General features: G+C 48.1%; 1 protein-coding gene across 2 annotated transcripts in view; it reads left to right on the top strand.

The window, feature by feature from the left end:
• Positions 1 to 25,616, top strand: part of SPNS2 (SPNS lysolipid transporter 2, sphingosine-1-phosphate) — a gene marked incomplete at its 5' end in the record, with an annotated part of 98,304 nt that overhangs the window by 55,247 nt on the left and 17,441 nt on the right. For both annotated transcript variants that reach the window (XR_014214081.1, XM_082201248.1), the window contains 8 exons: positions 9,453 to 9,604; positions 11,676 to 11,742; positions 13,504 to 13,646; positions 15,710 to 15,862; positions 17,987 to 18,176; positions 19,227 to 19,292; positions 20,820 to 20,918; positions 21,884 to 22,047. Coding sequence is in view for 1 of the 2 variants with exons in the window: in XM_082201248.1 (XP_082057374.1) it covers positions 9,453 to 9,604; positions 11,676 to 11,742; positions 13,504 to 13,646; positions 15,710 to 15,862; positions 17,987 to 18,176; positions 19,227 to 19,292; positions 20,820 to 20,918; positions 21,884 to 22,047 (1,034 nt within the window). The remainder of the gene's footprint in view (positions 1 to 9,452; positions 9,605 to 11,675; positions 11,743 to 13,503; positions 13,647 to 15,709; positions 15,863 to 17,986; positions 18,177 to 19,226; positions 19,293 to 20,819; positions 20,919 to 21,883; positions 22,048 to 25,616) is intronic.

Here is a 25,616-nt window from a genome sequence, read left to right as displayed (position 1 = left end):
TGTATGCGGTGACATAGACAAATACCAGCAGAAACTTTTGTCAACTGAATTGGAAAGACCTTCTCCTCCCTAGCGTGTGACAAAAACCCACCGCACAGGGAAGATTTGCCCCGAAACAACCTCACCGTTGCCTCTTTGTCGCCTCTGCTTTGCCCTTTGAGCTCCAAGCTCATCAGATGCAATTTGGGGTTTGGTGTGCCGGGCGCTGCTCTTGCCTAATTTTGGGAGGCTAAATATAGCATCCTCCAGCAACCTCCAAGTCACACACCTGTTTCTGGACCCAGGAGTGGGAAGGGGTTGTTTGTGCCGGAGACATTGCAGCTTTCCGTCGCCAGCGCTGTGACGCCACAGTCCTCCGCAGCTGGGAACAGAAATGCTCCTGTTTTGCAACCTGCTGTTGAAGAAGGCTAATTAATGTATTCCTGGCGAGATCAATCAAAGTCGTGCCGGGCCATTTCCCTCCAGAAGGAGGGAACCAGCCAACTATCCCACACTCCTCTCGTCTTCTTGGTGCATCTGCATTCCTGGGATCACCCTCATCCTGTCACACCCAGATGGTGAGCAGCCACCCACGTGATCCCACGGGGTGTGCCGTTTCCAATAATTGAATGCTGGTTGTCACCTCGCAGGGAGGGGGCAGATCGCGCAGGTCCATTTCCCAGGACTCTTCACTGTTTACATTTCCAAAAGGGATTCCTGCCTCTGCCATGGGCTTTGCCTTGTGACCTCAGTCCCCTTCCTCCTCTGCCCTCTCAGTTTTCCTTTCAGTAAAATGGGTCAGGTATCTGCTTCGGCAAGGCTTGTTTGGTTGCTAGCGCCCAGCGTAATGAGCAACCTTCCTCTCAGTTTGCTGGCCAGGCGGTTCATTTTGTTTTTGTTTAAATATAATTTTTATTAAGTTTTCCATATTTCATTACATTTCAGAATAAAAAAATCAAAGAATTTATAACTTAAAGCATTGCTTAAATAAAGCATCAACCTCCTTCCCTCCCTTTAACAGCCTTCCATATCACTTTGCCAATTTCTTCACATTCCTATATTTCACTTTTTTACCTTATATCAATCTTAAAGCAATCACCTTCTTATAAGTAAATCAGCTTCTTAATTTCCCATTACCAAACATTTCAACTTAAACCTACAAACGTTTTCAACTGTTTACAGTTTTCTTTCATATAAAGCATAAATTTGCCCCAGTCCTTTTGGAACAGTTCATCACGGCGATTCCGGATCTTCCCTGTCAACTTTGCCAGCTCCACGTACTCAACCATTTTTCTTGCCAATCTTTCAAGGTGGGGAGTTCTTGTTGCTCCCATTTCTGGGCCAGAAGTATTCTTGCGGCCGTTGTTGCATACATGAACAAGGCCAGGTGGTTCATTTTGAGCTTGTCTGCTTCACTTACGACAGTCCCTGGCCTTGTGGCCGGCAGGGCCTCACAGCCGCGGTCACTTCCAGGGATGGCTGGGTGTGCCTCGGAGACAAAGGACCCCACCTTTCCCCTCACACTTTCCACTTGGTGGTTGGCCATCATGCGGTAACTTCTCCTTTCCTCCTTTTTTTTTCCTTTTTGAACCTCACGTCAGGAAGTGGTGTTTTGCCACATGATGTAGGTTACCGCAAGCGTGCTATCTTGAGGTGAAACGTGTCTGTGCCTGCCTCAACAACAAAACAAAACAAAACCCCACCCCCAAACCCTTCATTTCAAGTTTAGATACCTTGGGGATAAAAATACACATTTAATTATGTCAGTGGGTGCATGTCTGGGCTCCTCAGCTGCCGACTGCGGTGTGACAAAAAGGCGAATATTTCTAAAAGCCTTTGGAGCCGCCATCATACTTTGCTTGGCTAGTCGCCTCAGAGTCACAAGGAGTGGGGTTTTTTTAAATTGATGGGAAGCCAAATGGAATATCAACCCTGCGGGGTGTATTTACACTAGAGTTTTAAACTGGTTTAGGATGCATAAGTGGGATCTGCAACAAAATGTTGCAGTGTGGCCTGGGGTAGGTGCGTGTAGCCTAGGGGAGTCCCATGGGCCAGAATGAGAGGACTTGGAAGGCTGCATGCGAGGCTCCCCATTGCTGTTCTAGCAGCTGTCCTATCATACAGAAATAGCCTGATAGAATCATAGAATCCTAGAGCTGGAAGAGACCCCAAGGGTCATCTAGTCCAACCCCTTGCAAAGTAGGAATCTGGTGGAAAGAATATAGAAACATAAGGTTTATTAGTCCTGGCAAACAAGGCCATTCTGAGTGCCAGCTCACATGCTGCTGTCATGGAGCCACAATAAGAAGGTCTAACCCTCATTGGAGAAGCAGCAGGAAGGAAGTAAAGCCGAAGAGAGAAAACCAACTTGCAGGTAGTTAAGAAGGAATCAGCAAGGGAAGAAAAGGTTGCCTTTCTGCCTGCTGCTTCAGGTAGCTAATTGCATGCCTTGTCGCTTTACTTCCAACATATCAGGGAGAGCTTGTTACCAGTTCTGTCATGATCGAATGGCAAAGCTCTCCATTTCCTGCACAGTTGAAGAGTGGGGCTTCTTTTTGGTGTTCCAGTGCTCGTGACAAATACCGTTGTCCAAACGAATTCCCCCCCTCCAGTTACCAGCTGCTACATGTTGCTTAACTTTAGCAGCCAAAGGCTCTCCTTCTCTGCTGGCTCTAGACCTCGTCCATTTCTCCTGCCTCCCACCAATTTCCAAAAGGCAAGAGGACATTTCGTTCCTCACCGTGTTTCCTTGTGTACCTTTTAACTGACCTAATGGCCCTCCTACAATCGACACCTCAAAACGTAGCTGGGAAGGCCCAGTATGTAAACTCTGGCTGCTGGGAGTTGGTCAGTGCCTCAAAGCCGCCCACTTTCTCATTGTCTCCCTTCTCTGTTGCCCCTAACGAAGGCTGGTCCATTAGAGAGAATGGGGCACTGCCCCACCAGCCACAGCCAGCCACTCCCTTCCTTCCTGCCTCCTTCCTTACAACCAGTTCAGGGGCTGGTTCTGCCTATCAGCTTCCTCTTTGTCAGGGCTGCCCTTGGAGAACCCATCAGGGAAGAATCCTGGGAACTATAGTTTGTCAAGGGTGCTGAGAGCTGCTAGGAGACCCCTGTTCCTCTCCCAGAGCTACAGTTTCCTCCAGAAACTGCTTTAACAACAATCAATCACTCTTCCCAAGGATCTTCATGGAATTGTCCAGTTCTCTTGTTTTGCAGCCATCAGTGCACGCAACTACGTTTATTATTTTATTTCTATTATTCTGTGTTTTTCTCCTCTGCCCCGGCAACGGTCATCGGGAAGCATTGAATCCATTAAGGGGAAAGCAATTAACAGGATATCTGACAGGGTCAGTTTGCAGCATCCTGTTCCTGTGTTGGCATGTTAAAATACAGACTTTGTTCTCCATCTCTCTCTCCCTTTCTCTCTCCCTTTTTATAACTTTGGCAGCTAGCAAAGGGCTTCCCGTATTTGGGAGGTGAGGTGCAGTGTGAGAATGGATAGCCGGCTTGGAAATTCCCAGAATAAGCTTAGTTATCGTGCCCTTTGGTGTCTCTTCACTGCCGTTTCATTCTCACAATGTGGATGGCCCAAGTGGTACCTGCAACAAATTGTTGCAGAGTGGAGGACTCCTGTTGAGGATGACAGCCAGCCAGCCGACCACTAAGCTGCAGAAGTACTTATGCCAGGAAGAGAAATAACATTGACCAGAGCGGCTGGGGCAACCCAGTCAGATAGATGGGGTACAAACAACTACTACTACTACTACCTCCAAGGCAGACAGTGAGTTTGTTGGCTATCCATGGGTGTGATTTCTGGCCTCCCGCATCCCCCAAACCCAAAGGGTACAACCGTCACTCCTTTTGTCCCATGAAACCAGGTGTTCATTTTTATTTTTAACCTGCGTTATTTTTATCCCACCGCTCCTACTTTCAAGGCAAGTTGCAAATCAATACAAGGGGAGTTTAGCATTCCGATTTGAAGGTGAAACCGGTGATCTATTATGCAGAGGGAGCAATAAAAAGCACCTCTAATTATACGGCAGGAACACATGCAGCCCGAAAGGGAAACCCATAATCAGCTGGCGCTTCGTCCAGGACACCTGCCAAGATAAGGTGGGACTGCACACCCTCCTGGAAGTTAATTCGGAAGGTTGGCAGCCACCCAATTCAAAGAAATATTCAGCGATTAATCATGCAAAGTCCATTTAAATCTGCATCTTAAAAAATTGTGGGGGAGGTAGGAAGAAAAATGCCGCAATAAAGCAGGACTGGGGAGCCTGTGGGGAGAAAGCTAGAGGTATATAAAATTATGCACGTGGTAGAGGAAGGTTTTATCTCCCTTCCCCACAACACTACAACTCAGGGACGTGCAGTGAAGATTTAGGACAGAGTATTTACTCAGGGACGTTGATGGCACTGTGGGTTAAACCACAGAGCCTAGGACTTGCCGATCAGGAGGTCGGCGGTTCGAATCCCCGCGACAGGGTGAGCTCCCGTTGCTCGGTCCCTGCTCCTGCCCACCTAGCAGTTTGAAAGCACGTCAAAGTGCAAGTAGATAAATAGGTGGGAAGGTAAATGGCGTTTCCGTGCACTGCTCTGGTTCGCCAGAAGCGGCTTAGTCATGCTGGCCACATGACCTACAAGCTGTACACCGGCTCCCTCGGACAATAAAGCAAGATGAGTGCCACAACCCCAGAGTCGGCCACTATTGGACCTAATGGTCAGGGGTCCCTTTACCTTTACCTTTACTTACTCAGGCAACACAAACTATGGAACTGGCTCCCACAGGAGGCAGTGATGACCACCAGTTTGGATGTCTGTGAAAAAGGATGAAACAAATTTATGATGGAGAGGGCTATCAATGGCTACTAGGCATGGTGTGCTGCCTCCCCTGTCAGAGGCATCAATGCTTCTGAATATCAGTTGCTGGAAAACTCAGGAGGGGAGAGGCCTCTCATGCTCGAGAACTGCTTGCAGGTGGAGCAACAAAGGATGAATCTGCAAAGTTTTGTTTTCAAAATGAAACCAGTTTCCTAAAAAAAAATGCTTTTGAGGGTTAGAAGATATATGCAACAGATCTAGATTCTGCATGGAGTACGTAGAAAAAAACAACTCCTCCATCTCCACTGATTCTAGAATAAAATGTTATGTGTACACTGCCTTTGAGTGGACCAACACAACAAGTGAGCTTCACGACTGAGCAGGGATTTGAACCCTTGTCTCCCGGGTCCTAATCCTGTACCACAGTGGCTCGCCTGCAGTGCTCCAAACACCACTGCTTCAAGTGCCACCTTTTGACTCTGGTGTCCCCCCTACCACCACCAGATGTCCACCATCAATAGCGGACCCTGATCAACTTTCCAGGACGAATGCTTCCCTGCCCCTTGCTTTAATCTAATACAAAAAATCAGGGATTGGACCTGCAACTTTCCCCCCTCCTTCATGGCAATGACATGTTCTGTGTGCTGAGCTACGGGCTTCTCCTGTACAAGGCCTTAGGATATTTTGTTCCCAGCTGTGTGTCTAAAAGACAACAACACACCCCAAGAATTTCAGTTCCACGTAAACGTATCTCAGGATCTGGATGCGTGGAAGCCTAGCCCAGAGGCCTCGCAGCTCTCTCCGGGATTTCCCGCAGCCTCCGATCGCATCACATGCGTTTTCTAATGCTTTCTGACCCCGGGATTTAAGGATCATGTGCTTTTTGAGATGGCGAGGCAGTTTGCCCCTGGGCTTTAGACATACTTCAGCAGATTATCGCTTTATCACTGGCTGCGGAGCTCTTGGAGAACAGTAGCGTAATTCTCCTTTTCTTAAGCAATTTAGGAGGAGAGCAAGAGGAGCAGGGACACATTTAGGCTTATTAAAGTATGGATTACTTGCATGGCTGGCCGTCCGCGGATGGAGGAATGGGGTGTTGGTGAGGAATGCTAGCGTGGGGAGGGGGGTTCTTGAACCTTTGAAAAAAAATACTATTTCGATTTTAATGCATTTATAGCAGCGACGTTGCAGAAGAATACCAGGGAGGAGTACATTGCCAGGCTGAGCCAAATTTTGATGGGCAAAGAGTTTTGGTGTGCTGGGGGTGTTTCTTGCAAACTCCTCAAAGCTTCTGTCTTCTTCGCAGCTTCCCTCTTTTCGTACAGTGTTTTAAAGACAGTTTTTTCCTTTTGCTGGCTTGCGATGAAGCCAATTAGGGTTTATATTATTAGTATTAGTAGTACTGGTAGTAGTAATAGCAACAATAATTTAACCGCTTTCCAAAAACGTCTCTCGGAGCGATATACATAATGCAATGAAAACAGCCTAAAGCAGTTAAAAGGAAAACGGAAAATAACAGCAGCTTAGTTTATTATTATTATTCATAGCCAAGAGGGGATTCGAACCCTGGTCTCCTTGGTCCTAGTCCAACACTCTAGCCACTAGGCCACACTGGCTCCCTACAGCAGCTTAGTTTAGAAGCAATAGAAGGTCAACACCTATGGCAGAGACTTGGCCATCCAACTGGGAAAGGGGGTCACAATAAAAATATAAATCGCCTTTGGAAAGTGCAGATACTGTTGTATCTTGACAGGAGTGTTGCTGCACAGAACAGGGGCATCTGCACTGAAAGCCCTGCTCCGAGTTACTCCAACTATGTAGCTAACATCATAGCATCGCTGCGCCAACCAGATTTCAGGATGTGATGTCACCGCAAAGCCTTGACATGTGAACAGTACTTCCTGCCCTCACTCTGAATGGGTGGGTGTTTTTTGTGCCCCTTTTCCAGCCCCCTCCCCGTTGTTTCAGGGAATGGAGTGGGGTATTTCACAATGGGGACGGCATTGTTCCATGAAATTCTTGCACACACCCATTGCACCACAGCCATGGTTCAAAATACTGTTGCAGACTTCAAAAAGATCAAAAGTTGCCTTGTTTATTTGTCCTGTCTCGAATTATTCCCAAAACACACACGAAAGGAATGCCAGGCAGTCGCCATGTCATTATCATACAGCAAGTGAGGCTAATGACTCAGCAGCCATTTGACATTTCTTTTGTATGGATGTAATATATCTGTTTACTCAAAAGGACAATGTCCCAGACTTTAACCATCCATTCTGAGTTGGCTGGCAGTGTATATATATATTTCTGTCCTCCATTTTCCTGTAGTTGTTATTCTGCTGGCTCCCAAAGGAAGGCCATTCCCTCTACTTCCGACATTTAGATAGCAAGTGCCGATTGTTATCACCCTCACGCAAAAGAGGGAGGTTTTGGGAGGTTTGAGGGAGCGTCCCAGTTTGCAGAAGCGCGCACACACACAAAAATTAGAGGGCAGAAACTCTCAGAGTGAGGGAAACCCTGGAAACAGGTCGATGAGGACTGGGCATCCTTGAAGTCTCTGTGTCTACGTGCCAAGCTGGTTGTGAAGGCTGGTCCTCACCTCAGCTCTCCATGGCTTTGTCCACTCAAGGCTAGGGAAATGGGGGAAAGTCAGTTCTGCTTGTGTTTAAATTCGCGCTTTCCGGAACGCTGCGTGGACCTCAATGCAGCCACCTTTCGAAATTAGAATTTCTCCGAGTTTTGCAGTCCAGTTCTCTAGCTATGAATTTGCACAAGGGGGGGGGGTGTTCAACGCCTCCCTTCCCTACTCGTTTCTAAATCTAAATAGTCCTTCAAAGGTGTTGCTAATTGAAATATACTTGGAGTCGAGAGTGGATTTCATGCTCTTTATTCAGCTCATAGTGGTGAGGAGGAATGGAAGTCCCCTCAAAGTATATGCTTTATATACATTATTTACACAATGGGCTGCATGTGACTGGCTAATTCCGGAATTCTCCTGTAGGCCAATCAGGTTGTGGATTCACTTCCATCTGGAGTAGATTGGGTGGCTCCTGCAAACCAATCATACTGCTGCATTGTTCTAGGACCAATCAGACTGCTCCATTTTGGATCCTATTCAACTCAGTACATAACACTAATCCCACAGAAAAAGTTACAAGAAAGGAGGTGTCGATTTAATATCAGGAACAACTTTCTGAGAGTAAGAGATGTTTGACAGTGGGGAGGTTGTGGACTCTCCTTCCTTGGAGACTTTAAAGCAGAGGTTGGAGGGCCATCAGTCATGGACGCTTTAGGTGAGATTCCTGCATTGTAGAGAGTTGCACTAGGTAACCCTCGTGGTCCCTTCCAATTCTACAATTCTGTGATTCTCCTCCTCCTCAAGTAAATATCCTCAAATATATGTGTGTGTGTTCGCACGCTTGTGCATTTGCGTTAGCAGAAACACCCCTTGTCCGTTCCTGCTGCAAATGTTTTGCCAGCTAATTTGTTCAGCGTGTGCTCTGTGAGAATGGCCGCTTCCTTGGAAGGCCTTTTGGCTCCCCTCTTGACTGGGCATCAGCAGATTCCCCATGGTATTCCGGTGCAGTTTAGTGTTGGGCGATGGACACTCATTAAATGGCCCTGAGTCATGCGCCTGCCCTTTAGGGCTCAGCCCACACACATCTGTCTCTGATATGACAAGGGCAGCAGGAAACATTTAATTGGACCTGTAATTATAGGGCACGCGGCAGCATAACCGTTCCCAAAAAAGGGTACCGAGGTGGAGCTGCCAAGCGCACAAAAGGCAAATTGAGGTCGGCTGGTTTGCAGCGCGGTGCAGAGCCAATGTGCCGGGACAGCAGATTTCCACCTGCTTTTAGACCGGGTTGCAGGACGGGCGAGGCATTTGCACAGAGGAACGTAGGAACCTAGCACCTTCTGCTTGCAAAACCACTGAGCTACTGCCCTTCCCTTGGAGGCAGAGTAAGATGCTAGTCCTCATCGTTCAAATTAAAGAAGTGATTCAAACAGGGAGCTGCCTCTTTAAACCAAATCAGACCACTGGTGCATCCAGCTCAGTATTGTCTACACTGACTGGCAGCAGCGGATTAAGTGTTATGTGCAGAGCAGGCCAGAGGGAACTGAGGGAGGCTGAGGCTTGGGGGTGTTCCATTTATCTATTACATTCCAGACCCAGCTTTACTCCAGAGAGAGCATAGGTGCTTCCCTCCCTGCCATGCTGTTTTCAGAACCACTCTGTGAGGTAGGTTAGACTGACAAACAGTAGCCAGCCCAAGTGCACCCAGCAAGCTTCATGGCCGAGTGGGGGATTCGAATCCTGGTCTCCCAGGTGCTTCCTAGTCTAACACTCTAAACTGGGATTTCCCAAACTTGGGTCTCTCTCCAGATGTTTTTGGACTACAATTCCCCTCATCCCTGACCACTAGCTAGGGATGATGAGAGTTGTAGTCCAAAAGCAACTGGTGGCCCATGTTTGGGAAACCCTGCTCTAACTGCTAACACCACACTATTCCACAGTAGAGTTTGAACTGGAGAGGGAGTTCCTTCTGATCTGTGGCTCAGGCATTTTAGGGGAGTTTGGGACTGCTGCGTGAATCGCGATGACAACAGACTGACTCCTTCTCCCCTTTTCCTTCTCTCACCCTCAGTATTTCTGGCTGTTCATCCTCTCGCGGGGTTTGGTCGGCATTGGCGAAGCCAGCTACTCCACCATTGCTCCCACCATCATCGGAGATCTCTTCACCAAAAACACCCGGACCCTCATGCTCTCCGTTTTCTACTTCGCAATCCCTTTGGGCAGGTATTGAACTCCACGGACCTTTTGACTCCTTGTTTCTACACGCATCGTGTTTCGTTTCTTTGCTTTCTTACTCTGAACACAGAAAAGGCCTTGAGCCCTGGGCCATGTCTGCACCTTACATTTGAAGCAGCAACAACCTTCAGTGTCCTTAACAAACTAGAGTTCCCAGAAAATTCTTGGGGTGGGTGTGTTTAAAGTGGGTTCGTAGTGCTTTAAATGGATGGTGTGGAAGCGGCCTTGTGTTTTTTTGCTCTGGCCCAGCCCACGGTTACCTTCAGCCCCACCCACCACTTGTCCAGGCCCCATCCACCGGGGGCATGATGCAGCCCCTGACAGAGTGCCCCTGAGGTACAGAATAACTGAGGTCCCAGTTTGGAAACCTCGGCTACGGTGCCAAGCTTGGGGCTAATGGCTTCCTTCCCTGCTTTGAGCCGCCCTTATCAGCCTGGTGCATTCTGGGGATTCCTCTCTCCTCACAATGCCCCCTTGCCCCAGCTTGGCATGGTGACAGATGGGTTGGGCGCTCCGCATTCCAGCTGGCAGGGCCGTTTCCTGCGGGGAATCTCAGCGCCGCATGTTTACTTCCATCGGCGCGGGGGAAACCTTTCCCGTAATCAGTCGGGTGACAAAACATCTGTGGCGGGCTGGCGAACAAGCTATCCTGAACTCACCGTTTGCAGGCCAGCTTGTAGACAAAGGGTTGAAAGCATTCCTTTTAGCTCTTCAGGAAAAAATGCGTCCCCAGGCCCGCCTGAGAATGCTGGGGGCAGCTTTTTCCTGAACAACAGCAGGAAGCGAGGCTGTGAATTTGGCCCGTGACTCTGGCTTTAAAATAGCAAGCTCGATATTGTTTGGGTAGTGTAGTGAGGAGGGTCAGATCAAATGGGGTCCCTGGGCCATTTATCTGAGAGGGGTCAGTAAGATTATTCCTGGAACTCCCAAAGCTACTCGTAAAGGCAACAGCCAGCCCCAGTTGTTTGCTCCTCAGCAACTGGTACTTAGAGATGGTCAGGATCTGTCTGTGAACTAAACCAAACTACTCCAGATTCTCTTAAAGAATCCTGGGAGTTTCATTTTGGTGAGGGGGATTTCAGTAGGCCTCCTCTCAGCACTATGGATTTCCAAGGGTCCCTATAGAAAAGGTAGCAGCTGTTAAACTGGACCAAACGCCTTGAGGACTTTGTAACCTTAAGGGCTAAAGACCTGGAGAGCTCTTCAGTGCTGATCCTACTCAGAGTGGACCTACTGAAAACTATGGAAATGACTAATTTGGGTCAGATTATTTCAAGGTGTCTAGACTGAGTAAAGCTCAATTGCATCACACTTTTTCAAATGAGATGGCCAGGATGCTGAATTCTGCACGCTTTATACCAGTAGTCCCCTGTTGCCTTGAGGGACATCTTTGGGAGAAGAAAAGGCTAAGGAGTAAACCCTACAGAAATCCAGAGTGAAGTCCCTAAGATGGCTGGATGGTGCCTTGTGCTCCTCCTTCCGGCAACTTTGGCCAAGCTGTTGCCAAGCATATTACTCTGCTTTCCTTTGGCCCATATCAATGAGGCCGAGAGAGGAGCCTTGTCATTGGGCAGCCCAGAACCTTCATACACAGTGCCCAGGATTTCGTCCGGGGGGTGTCACTTTGGTGCTACAAATGCAGCAGCTGACTTCAACCTCAGAGGCACACTCCGTTGTCTCTCTAGAAAGACGGGTGCTGACAAAAAATACCAGTAGCTTTGTTTGTGTAGTTCCTGAGACTGGTTGCAGAATGCACAAACAGCTCTAGATGTTCTCCTGGACTGTGGGACTCCCTTCCTCTGGAAATTCACGCGTGCCTTTCAGCCATGATCTAGTGGAGCTTTCTTTAAAACAGGCTTTGTGTGGCTACGGTGCAGCTGTTGGATTGGTACAGGTGACGTTTTAAAGTACCATGTTTTCAGTCCATTTGGTTAGCCGTTCTACGCATGTTGGATTCTGCACTTCAGGTGCCGCTGGGAGATCAAGTGGGCTAGGAACTTGAACGAATGAATGAACTAATTCCCCTATTTTTCCTCTTGTCTTTTGCTTTGTTCCCCAGCGGTTTAGGGTACATCACTGGATCAAGCGTCAAGCAAGTAGCTGGTGACTGGCACTGGGCCCTTCGGGTGAGCAAGCAGCCTGTTTTTTTGGTGTTTGTTTCAAAGATCTGCTCCGCTCTGCCCCTAACTGAGGTGCCGTTTACAGATCACGTTGCCCACACATTGAAAAGAATACATGTGGGACTTCTATGGGTGAGTCATGCTCACCCCCAGTGACCACACCATCGGCATGCTGGAAGAAGATCTGCACCATGTCTAGCCAGCTTGGTTCTCTCCGGTTGTTATTGGATTACAATTCCCATCAGTCCCAGGGATGATGGGAGTTGTAGTCCACAGCATCTGGGGGGTACTGCACTGGCTGTCCCTGCACACTGACTATCACATAGAGCTATGTGAGGGAGAGCATAGAGAAGCTCTACCTGCAAACATTGGTGCACGCGTAGAGCCTCTTCTGACGTGGTTTCAGGAGATTACAAGGCACTATTACTATGAAGACCCTCGTGACAGGGCAAGCTGGGCATCCCATCAGCCAGGGGCACGGCAGCAGCTGGTTTCCTGCATCAGGAGTGGGGAACAAGATGACTATCAAGGCCCCTTCCAACACTTGCCCAAGATAATAATAAAAAACAAGAATCAGGCACCCTTTCGGTTGGCTAAATATTAGAATGCTCCCCTCATGCCAGTGTCATGGGAAACATTACAGGCTAAATAGCTTCCTGGACCACTGTTTTGCTAGAAGCGGAGGAAAAATCTGCTGAAGAATTTAGGATGCTTCTGGCTTGAGGTAGATTATTGTCAGGACAGGAAAACGAAAGGTCGCAGCAGCATTCCGTTCCCTCTGCTGCTCTTTAGTCAAAGTGTCCCTTGGCTGCCATGAAACTCAGCCAGGGATGTTTTCTTGTTTTGTGGGAGGGATAATTGTTTCCCTTTTGGATTCATTTTCCTGCATGAAGGTTTCTCCATTTCCTTCTATACACTTTGGGGGACCTTGAGAAATGTGCGGGGAACACTTTAAGCATGCAGTGGACACAGCAGACACAAAGAGCGCTTGACCAGAAAAAAAGAAAAGAAATAGCCAACAGGAAACAGGGCAGCAAAACTGTTTCCTAACCTTTGACTCCGCTTGGCCTCTTGCCAGTGGAGGGGCGACTTTTCCCGTGGATGGAATTTTAGGAAGGTGAAAACTATGGGATGGGAGGTGTGGCTTTTGTAGATAATGATGTGGGTGCTAAAATCAGGTCTCCTGGCCTGTTGATGGGGCCAGGCTATCGGCAGCGCATAACTCAGGTGCTCAAAGCTCTACACCAGTTGCCTATATTGCTACTTGGTGTGGTTCAAGGCTTTTGTTCTAGCTTACAAGGCCCTGAACAACTTTGATCCAGAATACCCCAAGAAACCACCTAATTCTTTATATCGCAGCCTAATTGCTGAACTCTTTCGGGGAGCCCCTCTTAGTGGTCCCCAGTGGCTGGAACACACAGCTCGTACTAAGGGAGTTGTGCTTTTAGTATTGCACACCCAATTTTATGCAGCTCCCTTCCTGTCAAGGTCAGAGAGTCTCCCATCCCTCCTGTGAACATCCAGCGTCCGCTGAATCTTTTATTCCAGCAAGCATGTTTAACTGAATTGCAATTGTATCATTTTTAACTCATCTTTTTTTAACATTTCCATTGTATTGAGTTTCTTGTGCACCACTTAGAGAAGATTGCAGTTACGCTGGGTGTTCATTTTGCCCCAGTCATCCGCCCTTTTAAAAAAAAACAGGCTGTGTGCTCTAGATGTTTCTGATTCCTGGTTCCTCACACCGCACACCTCTTTCTCCTCCAGGTCTCACCACTTTTAGGTATGATCACCGGCACACTCATCTTAATATTTGTTCCAGCTGCTAAGAGGGGCAACGCCGAGCAGCTGGGGGCGCAGCTGAAGGCTCGGACCTCGTGGCTGAGGGACATGAAGGCCTTGATAAGGAAGTAAGAGAACTATGCAGAGGTGGGGGGGCACATCAGCCTGTTTCCATCCTGTGTCAGTTTTGCACCCCCTAATTCAAAGTTTCTTTGCATCCTGATTTTTGCTGATTTTTTGCTGACGTAAAGGTAAAGGGACCCCTGGCCATTAGGTCCAGTCGTGGCCGACTCTGGGATTGCGGCGCTCGAGGGAGCCGGCGTAAAACCTCCGGGTCATGTGGCCAGCATGACTAAGCCATTTCTGGTGAACCAGAGCAGCACACGGAAACGCCGTTTACCTTCCCGCCAGAGCGGTACCTATTTATCTACTTGCACTCTGATATACTTTCAAACTGCTAGGTTGGCAGGAGCAGGGACCGAGCAACGGGAGCTCACCCAGTCACGGGGCTTCGAACCGCCGACCTTCTGATCAGCAAGTCCTAGGCTCTGTGGTTTAACCCACAGCGCCACCCGCATCCCTGATGTAGGAGAGGACTATTGATGGCTACTAGCCATGGCTACTAGCGTGGGACATGGGTGGCACTGTGGTCTAAACCACTGAGCCTCTTGGGCTGCCAATCAGAAGGTCAGCAGTTCTAATCCCCTTGATAGGGTGAACTCCCGTTGCTCTGTCCCAGCTCCTGCCAACCTAGCAGTTCAAAGGCACACCAGTGCAAGTAGATAAATAGGTACCACTGCGGCGGGAAGGTAAACGGCGTTTCTGTGCACTCTGACTTCCATCACGGTGTCCCGTTGCTCCAGAAGTGGTTTAGTCATGCTGGCCACATGACCCGAAAAGCTGTCTGTGGACAAACGGCGGCTCCCTCAGCCTAATGTGAGATGAGCGCCTCAACCCCATAGTCGCCTTTGACTGGACTTAACCGTCCAGGGGTCCTTTACCTTTTTTTACCTTACTAGCCACGATGGCTAGTAGCAATGCTTCTGAATGCTAAGTGCTGGAAGCCACAGGAGCAGGAAAGATCTCTTGTGTGTGAAACCTGCTTGCTGGTTTCCCACAGTGGCATCTGTTTTACCACTGTGAGGAGAGAGGATGCTGGACTTGATGGGCCATTGGCCTGATCCAGCAGGCTCCTCTAATGTTCTTATGTCTTATATATATGTATGTGTGTGTGTACGAGGGTGGCGCTGTGGGTTAAACCACAGAGCCTAGGGCTTGCCGATCAGAAGGTTGGCGGTTCGAATCCCCGCGATGGGGTGAGCTCCCGTTGCTCGGTCCCTGCTCCTGCCAACCTAGCAGTTCAAAAGCACGTCAAAGTGCAAGTAGATAAATAGATACCCCTCCAGCGGGAAGGTAAACGGCATTTCCGTGCACTGCTCTGCTTCGCCAGAAGCGGCTTAGTCATGCTGGCCACACGACCCGGAAGCTGTACGCCAGCTCCCTCGGCCAATAAAGCGAGATGAGCGCCGCAACCCCAGAGTCGGCCACGACTGGACCTAATGGTCAGGGGTCTCTTTACCTTAGATAGATAGATAGATAGATAGATAGATAGATAGATAGATAGATAGATGACAGATAGATATAGATGTATTAGAGCAAATTTTCATTTAAATTGCACTCATTGTATACACATTTACAGATATATAGTGGCATCTCGGGTTACAGACGCTTCAGGTTACATACGCTTCAGGTTACGGACTCCGCTAACTCAGAAATAGTACCTCGGGTTAAGAACTTTGCTTCAGGATGAGAACAGAAATTATGCTCCAGCGGCATGGCAGCAGCAGGAGGCCCCATTAGCTAAAGTGGTGCTTCAGGTTAAGAACAGTTTCAGGTTAAGAACGGACCTCCGGAACGAATTAAGTACTTAACTCGAGGTACCACTGTATTCTTCTCAAAGTGTGTAATGAAGATGCACCATGCATTTCTTTCCCCCATCATGCTCTTTGGAATGGCTTTATCGTCTTATATTGGTTTGTCCATTCTGATGTTCTGTCCATTCTATTACAAAATTAAAACCAGAACCTTCCAGGATCGTTTATGGGGAAACAGTGAGAGCTTCCTCTTCATGAGATATGAAGCCTCCCCTTCTTGGCCCTAACCCTAACCCAAAACCCCTTTATCCCTTCAGCCGCAGCTACGTCTTTTCCTCTCTGGCTACCTCGGCTGTCTCCTTCGCCACGGGGGCCCTGGGCATGTGGATCCCCCTCTACCTCCACCGGGCGCAAGTGGTCCAGAAAACCGCAGAGACCTGCACATCTCAACCCTGCGGCACCAAAGACAGGTGAGCTCCTGCTTTGCTTTTACATCTAGCGGGGATGCTGCAGGGGGCAGCTTGCGCTGTCAGTCTTGCATTTGGCGTGGGGTGGGGCTAGAATGCCCCCCACCCCCAGTGTCACTGCTCTAAGATTCTCTTAAGTGCCAGCTATAGCACACTCCTTGGAAATAAGGCATTTCTGGGGAGTCAGTACATGCATTCTTTTTTTAATTTTTAATTTATCAAAATAATTCAACATTAATACATACATATTACGAATTTACAGACAAACATACATTTCATACAATCCTTAAAAATATTCATACATACCCACGCTCAATCCCACACATACTTCCTTTTCCCACCACCATCCCTCGCCCTACCCTGTGCTTGACTTCCAATCTACTCCATTGCAATTTCTTTCCACTTCTATTACTTTCTTTCACACACTTTTAAACCAACTTTCTACTTCTTTTTCTGTTACACATTGTATTTCAGTATTTATAACGGAACTTGTTTATTCTAATAGGAGTTCTGATTTTTCAGTATGATTTCATATTCATATTCCAATCCTGCATTCAGCTGCAGGTTCGGCGTGACCAATATTGTTGTTGTTGTTTAGTTGTTTAGTCATGTCTGACTCTTTGTGACCCCATGGACCAGAGCACACCAGGCACTCCTGTCTTCCACTGCCTCCCGCAGTTTGGTCAAACTCATGCTGGTAGCTTCGAGAACACTGTCCAGCCATCTCGTCCTCTGTTGTCCCCTTCTCCTTGGGCCCTCCATCTTTCCCAGCATCAGGGTCTTTTCCAGGGAGTCTTCTCTTCTCATGAGGTGGCCAAAGTATTGGAGCCTCAGCTTCAGGATCTGTCCTTCCAGTGAGCACTCAGGGCTGGTTTCTTTAAGAATGGAAAGGTTTGATCTTCTTGCAGTCCATGGGACTCTCAAGAGTCTCCTCCAGCACCATAATTCAAAAGCATCCATTCTTCGGTGATCAGCCTTCTTTATGGTCCCGCTCTCACTTCCATACATCACTACTGGGAAAGCCATGGCCGATATAGTGGCCCGTATACCGAAGGTGCCATACATGACTCTCCCCCTCCCCAGGTCATCCCCACAACAATCCTGTGAGGTAGGTTAGGCTGAGAGGCAGTGACTGGCCCCCAAGGTCACCCAGTGAGCTTCGTGCCCGAGTGAGGGATTCGAACCCTGGTCTCCCAGGTCCAGCACTTTAAATGCTGAACCACACTGGCTCTTCACTAACAGCTCATCACTTTGTATAAAGGTCCTTTTCAGTTTTTCAGAGCCCTTTTCCTGGCTTTGGACAGGTTTGTTGTTATGCCAACTCACTGAGAGAGGAGGGTTCCTGTTTAATGTTGGAGGAACTCAAACTTGAAGGATCAGGGATTTGTCCAAGGTTAGGCAATGAGTGGAAAGTAGAGATAGATAATGGAGAAAATTTAAAATTTTCTTACAGACCGTCGTAAATAGTTAAAATCGTTAGTAAGATTGGAATATCACTTGTAGTTTAATAGTGAATTTTGGACACAATGGAGAGGTAAAAGATTTGGATTATTGTAAAAGATGCAGGAGGAAATGATTAACAATAGGACCCACAAAGGGGAGGAGGGAAGTCCAAGAGATTTCTTGGAATCTTGTGTTTTACGTTGTATGTTGACTGTGTGACTGTAAAATTTTAATTCGAAAAACCAAATAAATAAATTTTATAAAAGGATTTCCTGGACCTGACATACTGTACGTGTCTTGCCCCACTGTACCACCAAAAAGGAAGAAAAGAAAAAAAGTAGAGATAGACTCCTCTAAGAGACAGAGCACATAAGTGAACCAGGTTAATTTTAAAATGCAGTTACAGATTGCCCTTCAGAAAAAGGTGTCCCCCCCCCAAGGTTCAGTCACCTGAGAACCTCAGATTCCCATGGAAAACGTCCAGACTGTCCTCAGAGCCAGTGTCTTAATTTTATTAATTCCTTGCTTTGGGTTTCCGCCCATAAATGTCCACTTAGCACATCTTACTCATGCCTTTTGCTTGGCTAATCCTGGCCTCCACCTGCCTCTCACCTTCCTGTGTATAAAAATATGCCCGTATCAGTGAGAGAGGCCTCTATTTTTGGAATTCTTCCTTTCCCTTAGCTTGATCTTCGGAGCTATCACTTGCTTCACCGGATTTCTGGGCGTGATCACCGGGGCCGGCGCAACCAAGTGGTGCCGTTTGAAGACGCAGCGAGCGGATCCCCTCGTCTGCGCCGTTGGGATGCTGGGTTCAGCCATCTTCACTTGCCTGATCTTCGTTGCGGCAAAGAGCAGCATTGTGGGAGCCTATGTATGTATGAAGCAGCTTGGGGTAGCGTCCGGGGGGGGGGCTGAAGTTCCTGATTCCAATTACACGCAGGTCATAGAATCGTAGAGTTGGAAGGGACCCCAAGGGTCATCTAGTCCAACCCCCTGCAATGCAGGAATCTCAGCTAGAGCATCCATGGCAGATGGCCACCCAACCTCTGCTTTAAAACTTCCAAGGAAGGAAAGTCCACAAGCTCCCAAGGTCCCGCTGCCCAAACATTCTTTTATACGAAAATTCACTTATTCAAGCACGAGGAATTAGTATCCAAAGCTTGCTATGCACACCAGAGCATAGCTGTCAACATTTCCCTTTTTTTAAAGGAAATTCGCTTATTCCGAATAGGATTCCTCGCAAGAAAAGGGAAAAGTTGACAGCTGTGCACCAGAGATTCACATATCCAAACATCTGGACCTGCATGTGGTATTGTAAACAAGTAAACAGCCTTAAACAAGCCTTAGTTTTTGTGTTTTGCTGGACCACAGCATCCATTTTGCCAGAAACAATGGTGGGGAGGGAGGGGGGAGAGATCAGACAAATAAGATAACATTTTCCCCCTTCAAGGGTTTTCCTGGGTTTTTCCTGTCATTTGAGGATCAAAATTCTGTGGTCAGGAACGCATTAGAAATGTTCCCATAGAGATCAGTGGAAATCTGATCTCTTGACTCACTATGCAAACACCCACAGTGAATACATAAATACTATCAATAAAGTAAATATTCTCTATCTGCTGTTTAGCTCCCTTTATCTCTCTCCCTGCAATATACAGATTCTCCCTCCTCCAGCTAACTCCGCCCACAACCATAATCAATGAGAGTTTGACTAGTATCTAAGAACATTTCCAATCTTCCTCCCAAACAAAAGGAAACAAGCAGTCCAGTTTCACAGTGCAATAAAGTAAATTGCTGTGCATTTGGTTGCGTTGGGAGCGAGTACAACTGTTTTATGAAATCTGCTTAAAATGTGGTAAAAACTAAACAATTGGTGCTGGGATCTTTCGTGGAAGTCACTCACGTGTCTACGCTTCGTCAACAGGTCTGCATTTTTATCGGTGAGACGCTCTTGTTTTCAAACTGGGCCATCACTGCTGATATACTCATGGTAAGCTGGCATGGGGAGTGCTCTTAACTGTGTTGGTGAAGGCCACATGCAGTCCATAATGCTGCAATTGCACTGGTGCAGAGTTCAGCATCCTGTTGCCATTATGGAGGAATATTAAGAAGGATGGGGTGAGGAACCTCTGGGCCGGGCACCCAATGTGGCCCTCCAGGCCTCTCTGCCTGGCCCTCAGAGCCAGCCTAGTGGTACTCTGTGTGATGCCACGAATAGCTCTGCTCATTTTTTTGTGTGTGTGGTGCGAAGAGGACATTGGTGCCAATGCCAGCCCTTTCCTCGGGCCTCTATTTTAGGAGGTGAGGCCTTGCCAGGGCAACCCTTGTGGTCTTTCCTCCGGCTTCCTGAGCTGTGTGTGCTGCTCAGCTTGGAGCAACTGGGGCGATCCCACACTCTGCTTCCTGGCTTAGCCAACCTGCCGCCATCTTTGGCAGGGATATCCGAGCCAGCTCCTGTGGTGCGTTTTTGGTTCACTCAGGCCTGTAATTGACTTATTTTCCAAACTTGGGCAGGAACTAATGTTTGGCTGGGTTTTTTTTTCTTTTCTAAGTGCTCTTTAAAAGGGCACCTACCATCCTTTGCTACAAGTATGGGGAAACTCTGGCCCTCCAGATGGGAATTATGGATTGATAACTTCCAGAGGGCCCCACAGTGGCTACAGAGCAGGGATGTGGCACCTCTGGCCCTTCAGATGTTGTTAGACACTAACTTTAGTAAGTTGATACTGAGGGAGGGCCAATATCCCAGCCAGTCAATACTGAGGGAGGGCCAATATCCCAGCCAGTCAATACTGAGGGAGGGCCAATATCCCAGCCAGTCAATACTGAGGGAGGGCCAATATCCCAGCCAGTCAATACTGAGGGAGGGCCAATATCCCAGTCAGTCAATACTGAGGGTGGGCCAATACCCCAGTCAGTCAGTACCCTGGGAGGGCTGCAGGTTCCCTGCCTTGGGTGTTCACAGTACTGAGGGACCCAATGTCCCACCACCAATCCCTTGGGAGTTCCCCAGCTGGTTCCTTTCACCATTCCTTCTCCATCCAGCCAGTCCATGGCAAGTACTGTATAGGTTTGCCACACAACTGCGGGGTTCTCTCTCCTACAGTCAGGGGGAAGCCATGGTTGTTTTGATACATCTTTAAATGTATAGGCCTCTAATTGCAGAAGGTCTGCTCTTAGATTGGTACAAGTACAACCAAGATCAAGCCAGCTCTGCCGCCATTTACTTTTCTGTAATCCCCAAATGCATGCTTGTGCTAAATGGCATATCCCAGTGTGGGCTAGTCATTTGACAGACTGGTTGTTGAAATTCTTCACCATAGAGCATTGGACAAGGACCAAGGAGACCAGGGTTCAAATCCCCACTAGACCATGAAGCTTACTGGGTCACCCTGAGCCGGTCAGTGGTTAGAGATAATACGCAGAGTGGGAGGTCCGTAAATGCCACATTGAGCTAATTGGAGGAACGAAGGGATATAAATGCAACAATAATAAATAATATATTTCTCCCTGTCAGTACGTGGTTATTCCTACACGCCGGGCAACTGCAGTAGCTTTGCAAAGCTTCACCTCACACCTTCTGGGAGACGCTGGGAGCCCTTACCTGATTGGATTTGTAAGTGCATTTTTGGGGTGTCTGGGTCAGGGATGTGTTGAGAGGCTTGGCTCCCATTTGCAAGGCAATCATGTCTCCCCACCAAAGGAAGGAAAGTGCATATCCTCCAATATTTCTCTGATGAAAATAGGGATGTCCTATTCAATTACTACTACTACTACTACTTCTTCTTCTTCTTCTTCTTCTTCTTCTTATTATTATTATTATTATTATTATTATTATTATTATCATCATCATCAATTTATTTATACCTCACCCATCTGACTGGATTGGCCCAGCCACTCTGGGCGGCTTCCAACCTATATAAAAACATAATAAAACATTAAACTTTTTGTTTTAAAAAAGGCCCTATACTGGCCTGCCTTCAGATGTCTTCTAAACTTATCTCCTTGGCTCGGGGGTCACATAACTCCATACCCTCCAACAGTTCCCTGATGGAAATAGGGAAGCCCTAAGGCAAAGCAGGACATTCCAGGATAAAATAAGAAACCAGAATGTCTTCTGTAAATCTGCGACTGTCCCTGGAAAATCGGGGCACTTGGAGGGTCTGAAAGTACCAAGGACTAGAGGAGGGGAAGAGGAGGCAAAATCATTTCTCTGGTCTTCTTCTTCACTGGGGTTGCACCTGGGACCCTCTTTAATCACGCATGTGCAGTACCACCAAGCTGTGGGTGACACTCCCTGCTCTTATCCATGACAAATCTAGCCTGGCTATTCCTGCCCTCCACGCAGGGGTTTTTGCAGACCAGCAGGAGGGAAGCATAACAATTGGAAACCCAGACTGACAATGAGGAAAGGAGCCGGTTTATCGTAGCAATCATCGTATTTCTTTCCCTCTTGACATCTCTTGAGAGTCCCACACATCTTTGCAAGCGAGCGATCACTGTCATACTGAATAAACTGCACCCGGAAAGATGCTAACTTCTTTCCCCCTCTCCCTGATCCCAATTCTGCTTCCTCTCCAGATCTCTGACCTGATTCGCCAGAGTACAAAGGAATCGCCGCTCTGGGAATTCCTCAGCTTAGGCTACGCACTTATGCTCTGCCCTTTCGTCGTCGTCCTGGGGGGAATGTTTTTCCTAGCCACGGCCCTCTTCTTCCTGAGCGATCGAGCCAAAGCAGAGCAACAGTGAGTATCCGCTATTTGCACATGATATTGTATATGCCAGCTTTGGGTTGGTGCCCCCTACAGCCGGTGTGAAAAAAGCATGTCCGCACTACACAGTCAGATAAGATTCAGACCCATTTGACCGTCGCCGTTGCTGATCAAGGAACCCAGTTACCATATTTTTTGCTCTATAAGACTCACTTTTTCCCTCCTAAAAAGTAAGGGGAAATGTGTGTGCGTCTTATGGAGCGAGTGCAGGCTGCGCAGCTATCCCAGAAACCAGAACAGCAAGAGGGATTACTGCTTTCACTGCGCAGTGATCCTTCTTGCTGTTCTGGCTTCTGAGATTCAGAATATTTTTTTTTCTTGCTTTCCTCCTCCAAAAACTAGGTGTGTCTTGTGGTCTGGTGTGTCTTATAGAGCGAAAAATACGGTACATGAACAGGGAGAGTGATCTTGAACAAAGCAAGATCAGTGCCTTCATGAAGCTATATTTCCCAGGGCTGTTGGGGGGGGGAGCTGGTGCCAGTTCCCAGGTTTTGGGGGGCACCTGGGCGTGTTGACCTCCTCAGGCTCTCTCCCTCTGTGAGTGAGCTCCTTTCCATAGGGACATAATTTACTAAGACCTGAACAATTCAGGTGCAAGGTACATCAGGGAACTGCCTGTACTCTTATATCCCGGGCTGAACCGGGCCAGGAGCACCGTGGGTCATGGTGAGGCCCATTTGATGGCAGCAAGAAACAGAGCCTTTCGTGTCACTGGCTCAGTATTGTCAACAGAGTTTCAGCAGGCCCCTTCTGTCCCAAAAAAAATCTCTTCCGTCAGGCTGGCTTATGCAGGCCATTAAGAATAATGCATCTTTCCATAATAGTTAGCAGGTTTCAGATTTGTATTTGGTTTTTTATTGTGTGGTTCTGTGCATGGTTGTTGTAAGCCGCTTTGTTGTTGTTTTTTATCACTAGCGGTATATGAATTTTGCTTGTATATATATATAAATAAGAAGTTGTCTTAGACCAAGTCAGACCACTGGTCCATCCAACTCAGTGCTGTCTGCTCTGACTGGCAGCAGCTCTCTCGGGTGTGTCTCTCTCCCAGCCCTCCCTGAAGATGCTGGGGGGTCTTTTTCATCCAAAGTATTTGCTCCATCACTGAGCTACAGCCCGTCCCCTGGCCCAAGGGAGTCTGGAGTTTGGCAGTGGCCCCTTGCCCCTCTGTCAGTTCCTGGGCCTTGTCCAATGCCCATTGCTGCCTGCCTCTGATGGAGCAAGTCCTGGGAGCCACATGGACTTCTGACTAGTTTATATTCGTAGCATAAGCATGGCTCAGTTTATTGGTGCTCTGCCTGGAAGATCCCCGTCCTGGCACTTGTCAAACTGGCATGAGCTCCCTTCCCTTGGAATGACTTTCCAGCTTCCTGGGCCCGAGACTTTTCCGCAAAGCTCTAAATCACCATCTCAAAAAAAGCAGCTTTGACGAACTGCACAAGAAGCTCTTCGCTGTAAAGACGCCCCATTATTCTAAGACCGGGAAATCTGATTTGAAGAAGGGAATGCTGGAACTCCCAGCTCTTTTGGCAGACCACAGCATCTCGGTCATATTTTATACCTGGCGATTGCAAGAGAGCATAATGAGGCAGCAACTGGGGTCATAATTGAAGGGAAGGGAAAGAAGGCCTATAGGCAGTCCTTGACTGATTTAGCAATCGTCGTAATGTTAGAAATAAGGAGGCGGCGGGAGAAAAGAGTGAAGCAGAGCTCAGTATTATCTGGAAGCTGCGCCCCTTTGCTGTGGAATCCCTGCCCCCTAATACGACACTTTAAAGACTGGGCTGGGGTTATTCATTTTCAACTCTGGACGTGCTCAGAAGCTTGGCTCAAGTTAAACCTTCAGGCCACGTGCGATCTACAGTGGCCCCGATCCAGCAAGTGTTACAACCTTCCAGAATATCAGAAGCTGCTCTCAATATAGGATAGGAGAGCTGCTGTGTCTCCCGCCGCCACCTTTTAATTTTAATTAAGTTAAAAGCTCATGTAGTGTGTCGGGGGGCAGAGGGAGGGGGGAATGTTGTCACAGCCAGAAACTGGGTTGGAGGCAGTTTAATCAATTTAAAAGGGCCTGCCTGAACGGACACGTACGTTTGACTGTGCTGTGGGGTGGGCAGGTCAATGCAAGAGAGCCTCAGCCATGTTTGCCTCTGTTCCTTCCGCTCCCCGCTTCTCTGTGAGATAGCGTGGTGAATGAAGAGACCCTGAGTCAAATCTCACCCACCCACTTGGCCATAAAGCTCACTGGGTGACATTGGACCTGTCACTTACACGCCAGCCTGGCCTACCACACAGCGTTGTTGTGAGGTTGAAGAGGGACGGGGGAGAACCCCTGAGCTGCACAGAGAAAAGGCAGGATATAAACAAGGAGTGCCATTTAGACCCAGAAAACAGCAGGCTAGAGCCTTTGCCGAGGAGTATGGGAAATGTTCAAAGGATCATAGCAGCCATTTTAGCTCGGCTCTAATATACAGGGACGCGGGTGGCGCTGTGGGTTAAACCACAGAGCCTAGGACTTGCCGATCAGAAGGTCGGCGGTTCAAATCCCCGTGACGGGGTGAGCTCCCGTTGCTCAGTCCCAGATCCTGCCAACCTAGCAGTTCAAAAGCACGTCAAAGTGCAAGTAGATAAATAGGTACCGCTCCGGCGGGAAGGTAAACACTGTTTCCTTGAGCTACTCTGGTTCGCCAGAAGCAACTTAGTTATGCTGGCCGCATGACCTGGAAGCTGTACGCCGGCTCCCTCGGCCAATAAAGCAAGATGAGCGCCGCAACCCCAGAGTCAGCCACAACTGAACCTAATGGTCAGGGGTCCCTTTACCTTTACCTAATATACAGTAAGCCAACAACTTACGAGGGGGGTTACGTTCTGAGGATCACGCTTCGTGCCAAAATCATAGTCAAAACACATTGGGTGCAATGGCGGGTGGGATTGCCAAAGTCATTTTTCTTCTTCTTTTAATTATTCCCCACCCCCTACCCACCCCGGCCATACCTATAAGGCTGAATGTGCAAGCTGCAGGTTTACTGTATGAAATATAAGCCATCATGGTGTAGCAGTTAGAGAATTGGACTCGGAGGCCGGGAGATCAAGGCTAAAATCCCTGCTGAGCCGTGACACTCAGTGGGCGACCTTGGGCCAGCCACAGTCTCTCAGCCTGAGCTACCTCACAGGGTGGTTGCTGTTGTGGGGATAAGGTGGGGAAGAAAAACTGTGCCACCTTGAGCTTAGAGGGAAGGTGGGATAGAGATGCAATTAAAAACAACAACACCAAATACAGTGTGTGTGTGTGTGTGTGAGAGAGAGAGAGAGAGAGAGAGAGGGTCTGACTAGATATTGTTTACAATATGAAATAATACTTGAGTGCCCTGTCACTCCTCTCCTCAAAAGATACCGAATTTCCTGCTCTATAAGACTCACTTTTCCCCTCCTAAAAAGTAAGGGGAAATGTGTGTGCATCTAATGGAGCAAATGCAGGCTTCGCAGCTATCCCAGAAGCCAGAACAGCAAGAGGGATTGCTGCTTTCACTGCGCAGCGATCCCTC

The sequence above is a fragment of the Podarcis vaucheri genome (assembly GCF_965113315.1).
Source record: "Podarcis vaucheri genome assembly, chromosome: 15".
In the NCBI taxonomy this organism is placed as follows: Eukaryota; Metazoa; Chordata; class Lepidosauria; order Squamata; family Lacertidae; genus Podarcis; species Podarcis vaucheri.
This window is presented reverse-complemented; position numbering and strand designations above follow the sequence as displayed.